A 12,046-nucleotide genomic window follows, 5' to 3' on the forward strand; every position below is an offset into this window, starting at 1 on the left:
CAGCGCGCTTGCCCGTCGCCCTGCTGTTTGCGGTCGTTGCAGACAAGTCTCTCCTCGCTTTAATTTTGTTTTTAGGCACTGTAGGACGAGCTACGTGGTCATTTTTGCTTTTGTTTTTCGCTTTCTCCCTCGTTTCACTTTGGCCGGCGCTGAACGGCACTGAAAGCCGTGGTCGCTCTTGAAATTCCTTGAACCGCCGCTTCGTTAATTAGGAAAAATGCCTTCGGGCGACGCATCCTAATTGCGGTCTTCGTTTCTTTGTTTTTCTATCTCTCCCCCCTTTTCTCCCTCTCCAGCTGTGACATCGCAGCAGTTCTCTCCCGTTTTCTAACGCCGTCAGGGCTGCGGCACTGGCAGCGCATTTTTTCGCGTTTTGCTCCATGTACGCGATGTAGATAGTGGGTACAAGCTTGCATGCGGGACGAGAGACGCTGCAGGAAACCTCGCATGTGCATTCAGTGTCACATACAGTGCCCCTTAATACTGTTATCTGCTTATTTTATCTTATTTACACATACTGCCGCCAATATTGGATACAGCAGGAGTGGTGAAAACTGATTAGAGTACGAGAGGTGCATAACAAGCTCACAGGAACAAACAAAACACCGAAGTCCAAAAAACATTCACACAAAGACCTGGCACCAAGTGGCTTACTTCAAGGGCTCCCTGAAAATTGCCTGTCTTCGAGAGGCAGCACCGCGAGGAGGGGAAATAAGTCTGCATCACAGATGGCGGACTTCTTGTGAGCGGTATTGGCTTCAATTCCAAAACAAGGCATTCGTCCACCTCCGAAGCAGACAGTCCATGCGCTTGGCGAAACGCAAGTACCTGTGCAAGTCAGCCAAGTCACTGAATTAGGACCAAAGTTTTGAATAAAACCCAGCCTCGACAAGATTCAGCTACTCTCCTTTGTGAGGAGCAGCTCCGGAAAAGCACATGGAGTAGGCAGGTGCGTAAGCGAAGGGGTAAACCTTTTAAGTGAGCACTGAAGAAAGGAGTCTGTCCAAGCCTGGACAAGACGGCCAAGTCGTTGCGGGACACGGACCTGAGCCTTCTTCTGTCGGGTAAAGAAGGAGGATTCGTCGCGCCACCTTCGGCAGAAAGGCAAATGAGACCATCGCTAAGAACTTCCGCAAGCTGAGAAAAGAGGTCAAGCCCCAAATAGGGAAGAACAAGCCCAAAAACTGCGTGAAGCACACAACTTCACCAAACTAGTGCTGGCTAGGAAGAGCGAAGGGCTAGGCTTGAATGCCTTCGTTAGGCCAAATAAAAAAGAAAAGACAGCGCTATGTATGTGTCTTGTTACACTGCGCGCCGTTTCGCCAAAAATCATGCATCAACTGGGCCAGCTACTTTCACTGGTACAAAGGCATAATTCCTAATTAGCATACTGATAATTACTCATCAACGCATCAGTACATGTATCTGAGATAGTTTACTAAGTCAGTAAAAGACTGCAACGCATTCACTAGGCCCAGCTTTATTCAGCTTGAAACTACGAGGCTTCGTGGCCTATCGGTAGCGTAGGCCCCGGTTTCAATATCCACCCAAACCCGAATTGGCCCAATTTCTTTTGGTTACAGGAATCACGCTGAGAATTTAGGCGTCAATCCGAACATTCTTTTACCTATCCCTGAATATTTTAATTCTCAGCTTCCACCAGGATTTTTCGCTCACGGTCACCGATGCTGACGACGGCGGCGATGTTTCAGCGACACGGAACCTTTAACGCTATCGCATTGACAGGTACCTTGTCTCTTGGTTCTATTCGTATAGTCGAGCCGTATGTTAGAGAAACAGCCGTCAGCCTTCCTTATAATTCCATAGGCTTTCTCAGGCCCTTGGTGCGTATAAGTCGAACGGAGCCGACAAGACAGGTTTCTTCAACGTTTTCCACCGCCAGTGGTCGCGCTTATAAAGCAGTTAATATGGTCCTAACCGATCACTAATTAATTTTGCCGGCGAGCAAGCTTTCGGGTATCGCTCAAACTATGTTTAGTGTTTATGTGGCTAGCTTGCATTCTTTAGAAGGCTATATGAGAACGCGAACCTCAGCAGTCACGCAGGCATTGTGGAATCATGGTGTAGAAGTGCCTTATGAAAAAATGCTAGAAGATATCGATAACGACTGCACAGCTACCATAGTCCTTCATAAAGCCAGCAATAAAACTCCAGTAAGAAAGGGTGTCAGGCAGGCAGACACGATCTCGCCAACTTACAGGAGGCCAATTCACTGCCTCTTTACACGAAGTATTCAGAGGCCTGGATTGGGAACAGCTGACGATAAGAGTTAATAGAGAATAAATACCCTTTAGTGATCTGCGATTCGCTGATGACATTGCCTTTCGAAGTTAATGAGCTGGAAAGCATGGTCAATGAGTTAGTCAGGCAGAGCAGAACGGGAGGTCCAAAAGTTAATACGCAGAAAACCGGAGTAGCGTTTATTATTCTCGGAAGGGAACAACAGTTCATAAAAGAAGCGAGGTGCAGCTGGAAGTAGTAAGGAAGGTCAAACTGAGGTTAGCCTGTACCGATATATTACCGCATTATAGCGATAAAAACATTACTTTTGCTGAAAACGCAGCTTTCACGAGTTGGAAAAGGCGGAAAAAGAAAATGCCGGTGTCGCAATCACCGGAAGGTTTCGTAAAAAAGCTGCGGTGCGTGGGCACAGTTTTATGCATGGATACCAGAGGCTATAGGTTACACCACCACTCGTTTCAAAACGGTTATCGTGGAGTCTTATTCCATGTAGGCGTCACGAGTTTGAATCGAATGGCGGGAAAATCTTTGAATGCAATTAAATTACCGGTGAATGCGTCTTTTGATGCCGGACACACATCAAGGTACCCAGAAAGAGCGACAAGTATTTTTGTAGGAACATATGTTGAGATTGAATTGTCCTCCCTATAATGGCACAAAGATCTCGAAAAGTTCTGGCCTCCCGCCCCCTTCCCCCGGTCACTTACAAGTCCATGGGTGCCCCACTACACGGCTGTAGAGAAAAACCACGCGGTCCGAAGACGTTTGACCAAGACTGCAAGTTATATCATTTACGACCAGAATCGCCGCACACTGCTTCCTTCACAATGCACGGCAGCGCTGTCCCTGCAGTCGCGCGGTCCAGTGACGACGATGAGGTCACGTTCCTGGCGTCGGGTTCGTAATTAGCGTCAAGCGACCTCTGTTCGGCGGGTCCGTATAGCTCTCCCTCGCTCGCGTCTCTCGGGGCTCATAGAGGCGCTATAGGTGCGCACACTGTATAGCCCCCGGTCTGCAGGTGAGCACACGTGTGCGCGTCACGTATGCCTTTTATATCCCGCCCGCCTCGCTTCGCCTATCCTGGTGGCTGGGCCATAGGTTCGCACTTTGTCAAATGCCCACAAGGGAGAAGGTCGCGCTATACGTTACCGCTGTATCATCGCGCAGAGCTGCTGACGCCGATTAACGGAGAGTGGCGTTGCGTGCTCCGGCATGTTAATTCACACCGATGGGGTGCGAACGCGCAAAGCGGCCTGCTGCGATGGTTTGGCGGCCGTGTCGTACCGCCGGTGGACAGGAGGTCACAGGCTCGGCACGCGACCGCGGGAATCGCATTCCAAGCGGAGACGTGGCTGTGTTCTGGAAATCAACTGCTCTACATTGACCGGCAATCTTCTGCGTCGTTGAAAACGCAAAGTGTAGGTTTGCGAGATCAGAATAGAGAGTATCTATTAACGCGAAAGTATTATACTGCGTGTTTCAGGGAAGATTAAGTAATTTTCAGAAATAAGATTTTTGAGGCAAAATATGGCTTTTGTGGCATGGTATTGCCAGGGTTTGCGGACACCAGAAAACCGATGAATCACCTTAATTAGTGAGCTGGTTAACTTCGACTCTGAATTCCTGGAAGATGACCATACTATTCCTCAATTTCGTGGAACTCTGGAGCTTCGAGGGTACCACGTGTATACCACTTAACGACTCGACAGTGAACGGCGTGGGTCGGACACTTTTGGCGCAGACTGCATGTCGCCTGCGCGCACATAAAGTGGAACGAGGCGGTGGCCGGGCTCAAACCGTCCGAATATGACGTGAGAAGAATTGAAGGAGGCAATCAGCCTGATTGCTCGGCGAACACGGCAGGCGCAGCACTCTTCCGTTCGGAGACGAGGACGACGGCAAAGCGATAAGCACACGCGCGCGCAGAAGAATAACAGACAAAGAGCACCTCAACCAAACAAGCAAAAGAGCGAGAGGTGACTTCCGACATGTCCAGCGGCCGCCCCACATATCTGCTTCCGCAGCCGCTGTATAGGTGCATTCTCAGGGCTCTGCGGCTGCAAATGCAGCAAGAGAAATGCGCATGGAGAAAAGAAGTTACCTGCAGGCACAGCTTCCCCACGCGACGGGGGGGTCGCGGGGCATTTTCCCATCAAAAAGGACAACGTGCTTTATTCTGTGTGTCAGGACGCGAGGTCGAGGCCGGAGCGTAGGTGCCTACATGCATGAACACGCGGGGAGCGTTTTTATCTGTTTTTACAAGAACTGCAGCGAGGATGAAAACGTGGGTGTGCACAGGAAGTGTAGAACCGTGCGTGCTGTCTATGACAAATTGAAGACTTCGACTTCGTGCCACGTCACGCGGGCCTGGCTGATGTGTCCGCTTCGACATTGCCTTCTATGCTTATACTTCGGTGTTTCTCATTGTCCACAACCAAGCGCAGTTTGGTTTCTTCTTTGATCGTTGCAGTCAAGAAGATTCCTTCACAAAATGACTTGATGAAAAGAGCGTCGCAGTCACCATTGAGCTGAGATCGCGGGCGATGTGCCCGCATCGGCCCTATTTGAGTGAATGCATCGGCGTGATGGGATTCGTGCACATTCGAGCTGCGCAGAATCGATACATGACTCTCTCGGCCCCCTGTTCATACATTTCTCTGCAGGGGGTGGTCCCTCTGTCCGTGGTGTTCCGAAGACATTTGCAACGGCGTACATGTTTCAATGCACGTGGAAAATTTTTGTCAGGTACTCTCTGTAGTTCCTCACGGACAGCAGCTGTTGGTTAGTATTGCAGAGAATTCCTACCAGAAACGTTTAGTGGGGCTGTGCTTGTATAGGGCGAGGCTGAAAAAGTTTACCTCCTCGCCTGGGTGGTACACTAGGTAAATTTGATTGATCTCCCTACTGTCCATCGCTAAATTATCACTTGCCTCTCTTTCTATTCTTTTTATTTTTCGTTCCTGCAGTCCAAACATGCCTTTCAATAACTTCAGAAGACCGCGAGCATGACTGGCTTCAAGGGCAGCTAGAGGGTACACTTTATGAGACCGGCGAGCGCTAGCTAAAAAGAAAGAAAAGTTGTTAATAACACCAACAATGTTATTTTTTTTCTGCGTGCTGGATCAGTGAGTGAAGGAGGGAGGGAGTCTGCCCATATCAGAGTGTTTCTGGTGCGTGATGCATTACACGAGGCGGATGGTAACAGGGGCCCCCGAGAAACGATCGTTTGTTTTCAGGTCATTCTTCGGAGTAAATGAAGTTACCTCTGTTTGAAAGCTGGCTGGAAAAGTTTACGAAGTAACAGTTAGATTGGCGGGCTGTTTTGAAGGAGCTCGTCGAGTGGCTTGCACCTCCGTGCTGTTAGCTACGTTTTCTTTTCTTTCTTTTTTTTTGTAGTGTGCCCAAAAAGGCTCATCAGGCGCCAGAATTTGAACAGATCTAGACAAAAGTTAGCCGCTTTCTCAACATGACCCTGTAAAAAAAAAAAAAAAACTCACCGCACCGAACCCTGCCAGCCTCTTCACAGAGCCGGAAAAACCACACCAATGTCCATTTCACGGGTTTATTTCAGTATACTATTTTTTTTTATTCTAACACAAAAGGCCATCTTATTTTCTTTATAGAATTATTCGCTAGCCGTCTTATTTTCTGAACATGGAAGCAACCGCTGTTGCGAATTCATAACGCATTCATAATCTTATCAAATATAACGCTACTCTTGATTTAACCTAACTTGAAACTAACGTTGCATCTTGCGTAACATAAAGCAACCCTAAATCTAACCGAACCTTAAGCTTGAGCTAACTGCACCTTACGCGTCGTAAGGTGAGCTTCTCTGTGTGTTTTCTCGTCGTCATCGTTTTCTGCGCGCTCTATGTCAGCAATAGTTGACCAACTTAGCCCAAATCCACACCTTATTAAACTTCATGTCGATGTCGTAGTAAAAATGCAAAAAGTTGAAAGCTTCGGCGGGGTGACTTTTGTCCGAGGTCGCGAAAAAAAAGTTGTACGCTTTTGTCCGGAGAACTATATATGTATGGCGCCCGGCTAGCCAATGCCCCGACGCCGTTCGCTCAGTTGTCTGAAGCACTGCAAACTAAGGTGCAGCTCTGAATTCCAATTATGCGACAGCTAAGAGCCCAGACCTTGTGGAGGTCGCGTTCTTCCCTGACAGCGGAACCTATGGACGCCACGAGCTCGTGGGGAGGGGGGGGGGGGGGGGGGGGGGGTTAAAATGTGACAGTTCGTCAGCGTTCAGAGCCGAGCGCGTGTTTGACCTCATGGTTGTCTCCTTTCTGTTGTCATTGTTGTCGCGGGCGCGCGTGTGTTTGTGGCGGTTGTTGGCTTCCTTCATATGTATGTCCAATGAGCCCTCTTTTCCCATCCCTTGTCTGCTCAATAGCTCAACCAGGGTCTCGGTTCTGGCAGTCTTCATGATATAATTAGCATAAGAGGGGTCTCTCGCACCTTCCGCCCTCGCCGTTCGATGACATTCCACGTCACACTCACGGTAATAGACGTACTGTGTCAGCCGCTATGCACGAGGGTGGCGCTGGTGAACACCCTCAAGGTTAGTTTACATGCAAAAATACAAGTACCCCTGAAAGCAGATGACTGGACAGCCGTCGCCGTAACGCAGTTGGTAGAGCATTGGATATGGAATTCCGCGGTCGTGGGTTCGGATCCAACCGGCGGCATAGTTGCTTTTTCTTCTGCTTTATAATTGTCCTTAAGCTACACATTAATCACAGAACTATTCTCCTATTGATCAACAAAACTTATTAAAGAAATAAAAACAGTCCCCTATCCACCTTGGTTTCGATGGCTGTTAGCTTCCCCCCCCCCCCCGCGCACGCGCGCACACACACACACGCACACACACACACACACACACACACACACACACACACACACACACACACACACACACACACACACACACACACACACACACACACACACACACACACACACACACACACACACACACACACACACACCGAGCGCGGAGATTGACAGCAGTGAGGTAAAAAGGTCTTTTCTTACTTTAACGCCCATACAAGGATGCTTCCGCACGAGCCTGCCTGCCACATTGTCCTTTGAATGTATACAATAAATAAAAGCAGTGAAATGAACACTTATCGAAAACGGGTACAGGAACTTGCAGGGACAATGAAAAGCATTAACACGTACAGATTAAATTAATGAATAAACTGTATCAGCGCAATTTTTTAGTGGAACGTTTTTGCGATCTATTCCGTACGGTGATACAAAAAAGGCTGAGGCTTAACTTGGTTAAGCTTGGAGAATGCGAAGTATCATCGTGTCGCGTAATTTGGAGGCGCACAACCACAGCGACGGCGCGAGGTGGGCCCCCGTTTCTCCACTGTCGTGACGTCATCGTGTCACGTGGTGTGACGTCATGTATCACGTGATTTGGAGGCGCACAACCCATAGAGTTTCTTACTATTACCTAGAGGGAAAGCTGGCGGCGCTGCCCTTCAGCCACCATGGACGCTCAAAGCATCATGGGGCGGTGAGCTACTTGTTGCGAGACAGTCGTAGTTTTTCGGGAACACGGAGTGGCACTACTAAAACATTTCATTCCGAAAACGCTGTTCGTGTGTGCTCAGACGACTTTCGCGCTAACGCAGTGTGCAAAACCCATAGTAGTGAAAACGCGACGACACACGACGCCAATAAAAGGTTTCACTTTTCCGAAATGCTATTAAAAACCTGTTATAGTGTTTAAGCAAAAACATTTTTTTTGAAAACATATTTACTTTTAAAAGTGCGTCCGTTAATTACGAAATATTAGTTTTTATTGTGTTCATTACTTGGCCAATAGGAGAGCGAGTCGTCTCTTATTTTGGGCAAATTTTGCACTTAGATGCTATTCTGCTCGTTTGTTGCAATCATTAGACAAAATATTGAATGTTAGGACGTTTGTAGTTATCAAACAGCTTTATTTCTTGATTAATTTTTGGCCAAAAGTTGCAGTTCCGCAACAAGTAGCTCACCGCCCCATGATGCTTTGAGCGCCCATGGTGGCTGAAGTGGTCTCGAGGGGTCGCCATGCAAACTCCCATAGACGGGCTGCCAGCTTTCCCTCTAGGTAATAGTAAGAAACTCTATGGCACAACCACAGCGACGGCGCGAGGTGGGCCCCCGTTTCTCTACTGTCGTGACGTCATCGTGTCACGTGGTGTGACGTCATGAATCACGTGATTTGGAGGCGCATAACCACGGTGAAGGGCTGAAGTGGTAGCTAAAGTAGTATGCTTCGCATAAAAGTTTATGGTGCAATGTTTGAAAACCATGTGATCTGTCCCAAGCGTCAGTATTATGCGTCTAGTGTGTTTTAGCTTGAGCGTGTAAATTTTCACGCGTGTGTGTGTGTGTGTGTGTGGGGGGGGGGGGGGGGGGGGATAGGCGCGAAGACGCTGAAATTAAAATTTGGCTACACATAACTTGTATAAAGTGCAGTAAAAAAATTCTTTCTGGGAGATATTCGTGGAGCCGCTCCCTTCAACATCCCATACATACCGTAACTTTATTTAGAACCACGTTCAAACCTATTTATTAAGCAAATTTCGTAGGATGTTTAATCTATTAATAGCTGCAGCGTTAGAATATCACCCATTGAATAAGCAGTTAGTATATCGTGCCAGCGACCTCAAGGAAAAAAAATTCCCACACCGTCGCCTAAATATTCTTGTCCAAGTCCTAAATGCTCTTCTTGGCGTTCATTCACCTCATGGTGAGAAAAGAAACGACTGATCGGCGTATACATAGGTTCTCGTCTAGCGAGGAACACGTGGCGGCTGTTTTCTTTTTTAATCGTGCCACGAACACAATACCGAGGGGGAAGAACATTGATTGCCCAAGTTTCGACTGTCCCAGCTGCTGTTGCCTGGCTTCCCTCGCCCCGTGTCGCGATGACGGCGATGGCGCGGAAGTGTCCAATTCAAACTCATAAGTGGCTCTGCCCCTCCAGCGGCTTTCACCGAAGCGAGGCGAGAGAACGAGGGCGTAGCGTTGCTCGGGCCGGCCGATGACGCCCGCGTCGGGTTGCACGGCGTGCCACGCGCGCTCGCGCGGGCGTCATCGGTTTATCTCTTTACGCGCGCTGTCTAGGGAGAAATTTTCCGGTAGTGCGGACGTACTGCCGCCGCCCGCAGCCGCGGGAGAGAGTGTAGGTCGCGTCGACAGAAATCACGGCACGGAAACGAGCGTCTTCCCGGTAAGTGAAGTGCCTTGTTGCTCGCACGCAGCCTGGAGGCGGTTGGGAAACGAAAGGCGGGACATATGTTTGGTTCTTCTAGCTTGTTGTCACGCGGAGATTTGCATGGAGGAGGCCTCGTGCAAAGGTCAACGCGGCCGTCGGCATATTGCTCGCTGGCGTTTTACAGTGCCAGCTTCAAGCTCTTTGTCTAGTGCGATGCAGTAGGATGATACATTGTTGGGGGCATCGCCCCCAGGAGTGCAGAGACGTGTGTTCGCCCTCGGCGCAGGCTCGTCGCAGGCGCCATGGTGTGCGCCCCGACGTCGTTGGCGATGCTGCTGCTGCTCGTGGCCGGGGTCCCCGTGCGGCCCGCGGCGGCGCGCAAGGGCCACCAGCACCAACAGCAGCAGCACCACCGGCCCGACCCGCTGGTGGTGCACACCGCCAAGGGGCCCGTGCGAGGGCTGGCCACCGAGTCGCCGACGGGCAAGCCCGTCGACGTCTTCTACGGCATCCCGTACGCGAAACCGCCCGTGGGCCGCTACCGCTTCCGGCACCCCAAGCCCAACGACCCGTGGAAGGGCGTGCTCGACGCCACGGTCAAGCCCAAGTCGTGCTTCCAGACGGTGGACACCTTCTTCGGCGACTTCCGCGGCAGCCTCATGTGGAACGCCAACACCAACATGAGCGAGGACTGCCTGACGCTGAACGTGTGGGTTCCGCGGCCGCGGCCAAACGCCAGCCACCCGGCCGCTGTGATGGTGTGGATCTACGGCGGCGGCTTCTACAGCGGCACCTCGACGCTGGACGTGTACGACGGCCGCGCCCTGGTGTCCCAGGAGCGCGTGCTGCTCGTGTCCATGAACTACCGCGTCGCGTCGCTGGGCTTCCTGTGCCTGGACCACCCGGAGGTGCCGGGCAACGCGGGCCTCTTCGACCAGCTCATGGCGCTCCAGTGGATCCAGGAGAACATCGCCGCGTTCGGCGGGAACCCCAAGAACGTCACCCTGTTCGGAGAGAGCGCCGGCGCCGTCAGCGCCAGCATGCACCTGCTCTCGCCGCTCTCCAGGGACCTCTTCTCTCAGGTACTATATACCACTCCGATAACAGTACCTTACAATGTTCCGATAGCCAAATTCATGTCCAAGATTGCTTGACATGGGTGAAAGAAGATACATATGGGTTAGTTGGTACGGTGACATAATGAATAAACAGCGCTAAAGACGAGGACGAGCGCTGACTCGCAACTAACGTTTATTGAGGAAAACACAGAATATATCCAGGCTAAGCAGCACCAGAACCACACAGTCATCCAAAACCAAAAAACCATGTCTTGACAACCCCCTACACATGCCCTGTACAAGAAACCTAACCTCATTATCTGTTAAAGCAATGGAAGGGTCACTGACACATTCTTCTCCTAATCTCATGGTATGTTTGGCCTCTATGATTTCCCGGTTGATCTGTTAATGAAGCGTCTGGCGAGAGGTGTGTGCTGACGTAAAAATCTGTCTTTTTTTGCCCTTTGGAGAGACTGCTTGTCGAATGTGCCTATCAGGACCAATGCGGAACATCGGCTTTCCCTGTTGCCCTTAATTCGCATGAACGTTGATACTGCGACTGAAACATGACAATCGCAGGTTCACGTTTCACTGCTCATATAGTTGCGTCGCCTTAACAGACGTTGACTTTCGTCCCCGCAGGCCATTCTGCAGAGCGGCACGGCCATTGCCCCGTGGGGCGTCCACGACCGGCAGACGGCGCTGCAGTCGGCGCTGCGGCTGGCAGAGACGCTGCACTGCCCCCACGACGAGCGCCACCTGGAGGCGATGCTGGCCTGCCTGCGCGAGCAGGACCCGGAGACAATCGTCAACAGCGAGACGGGCAACTTCGGCGTGGTCGAGTTCCCCTTCGTGCCGGTCGTGGACGGAGCCTTCCTCGACGAGAGCCCCCAGGAGTCGCTGGCGGCGCGCAACTTCAAGAAGACGCGCCTGCTGCTGGGCTCGAACCGCGACGAGGGCACCTACTTCCTCATCTACTACCTGACCGAGCTGTTCCGGCGCGACGAGTCGGTCTACCTGGGCCGCGAGGACTTCGTGCGCGCGGTGCGCGAGCTCAACCCGCTGGTGGGAGAGCTGGCACAGCAGGCCATCGTGTTCCAGTACACGGACTGGCTCAACCCGGAGGACCCCATCAAGAACCGGGACGCCGTGGACAAGATAGTGGGCGACTACCACTTCACGTGCTCGGTGGTGGAGTGGGCGCACCAGTACGCGCTGGCCGGATCGCAGGTGTACGCCTACTACTTCACGCACCGCTCGTCGCAGAGCGCCTGGCCCCAGTGGATGGGCGTGATACACGGCGAGGAGATCGCCTTCCTGTTCGGCGAGCCGCTCAACGAGACGCTCGGCTACCGATCCGACGAGAAGAGCCTCAGCGAACGCATGATGCGCTACTGGGCAAACTTCGCAAAGACAGGGTGAGTGCACGAACGGCCCGCGCGGCCTCTACGCGTTTGGTCAAGGAGGAAGCAAACGGAAACTTAGCTCATAGCAGGAT

The 12,046-nt window shown here is 51.2% G+C and overlaps 1 protein-coding gene across 6 annotated transcripts in view; it reads left to right on the forward strand.

The window, feature by feature from the left end:
• LOC149341773 (acetylcholinesterase-like) overlaps positions 1-12,046 on the forward strand; it is a 138,121-nt gene that overhangs the window by 56,704 nt on the left and 69,371 nt on the right. For 4 of the 6 annotated variants that reach the window (XM_089543959.1, XM_089543958.1, XM_089543956.1 and 1 more), the window contains 2 exons: positions 9,777-10,572; positions 11,191-11,966. In XM_089543959.1, coding sequence (XP_089400085.1) covers positions 9,793-10,572; positions 11,191-11,966 — 1,556 coding nt within the window. In that variant the 5' untranslated portion in view covers positions 9,777-9,792. Of the gene's footprint in view, positions 1-9,380; positions 9,506-9,776; positions 10,573-11,190; positions 11,971-12,046 lie in introns of those variants that run through there. The other 2 variants (XM_089543957.1, XM_089543960.1) reach the window with 2 other exon arrangements.

Source organism: Amblyomma mixtum, chromosome 5 (assembly GCF_055824585.1).
Source record: "Amblyomma mixtum isolate Tamu chromosome 5, ASM5582458v1, whole genome shotgun sequence".
Classification (NCBI taxonomy): domain Eukaryota; kingdom Metazoa; phylum Arthropoda; class Arachnida; order Ixodida; family Ixodidae; genus Amblyomma; species Amblyomma mixtum.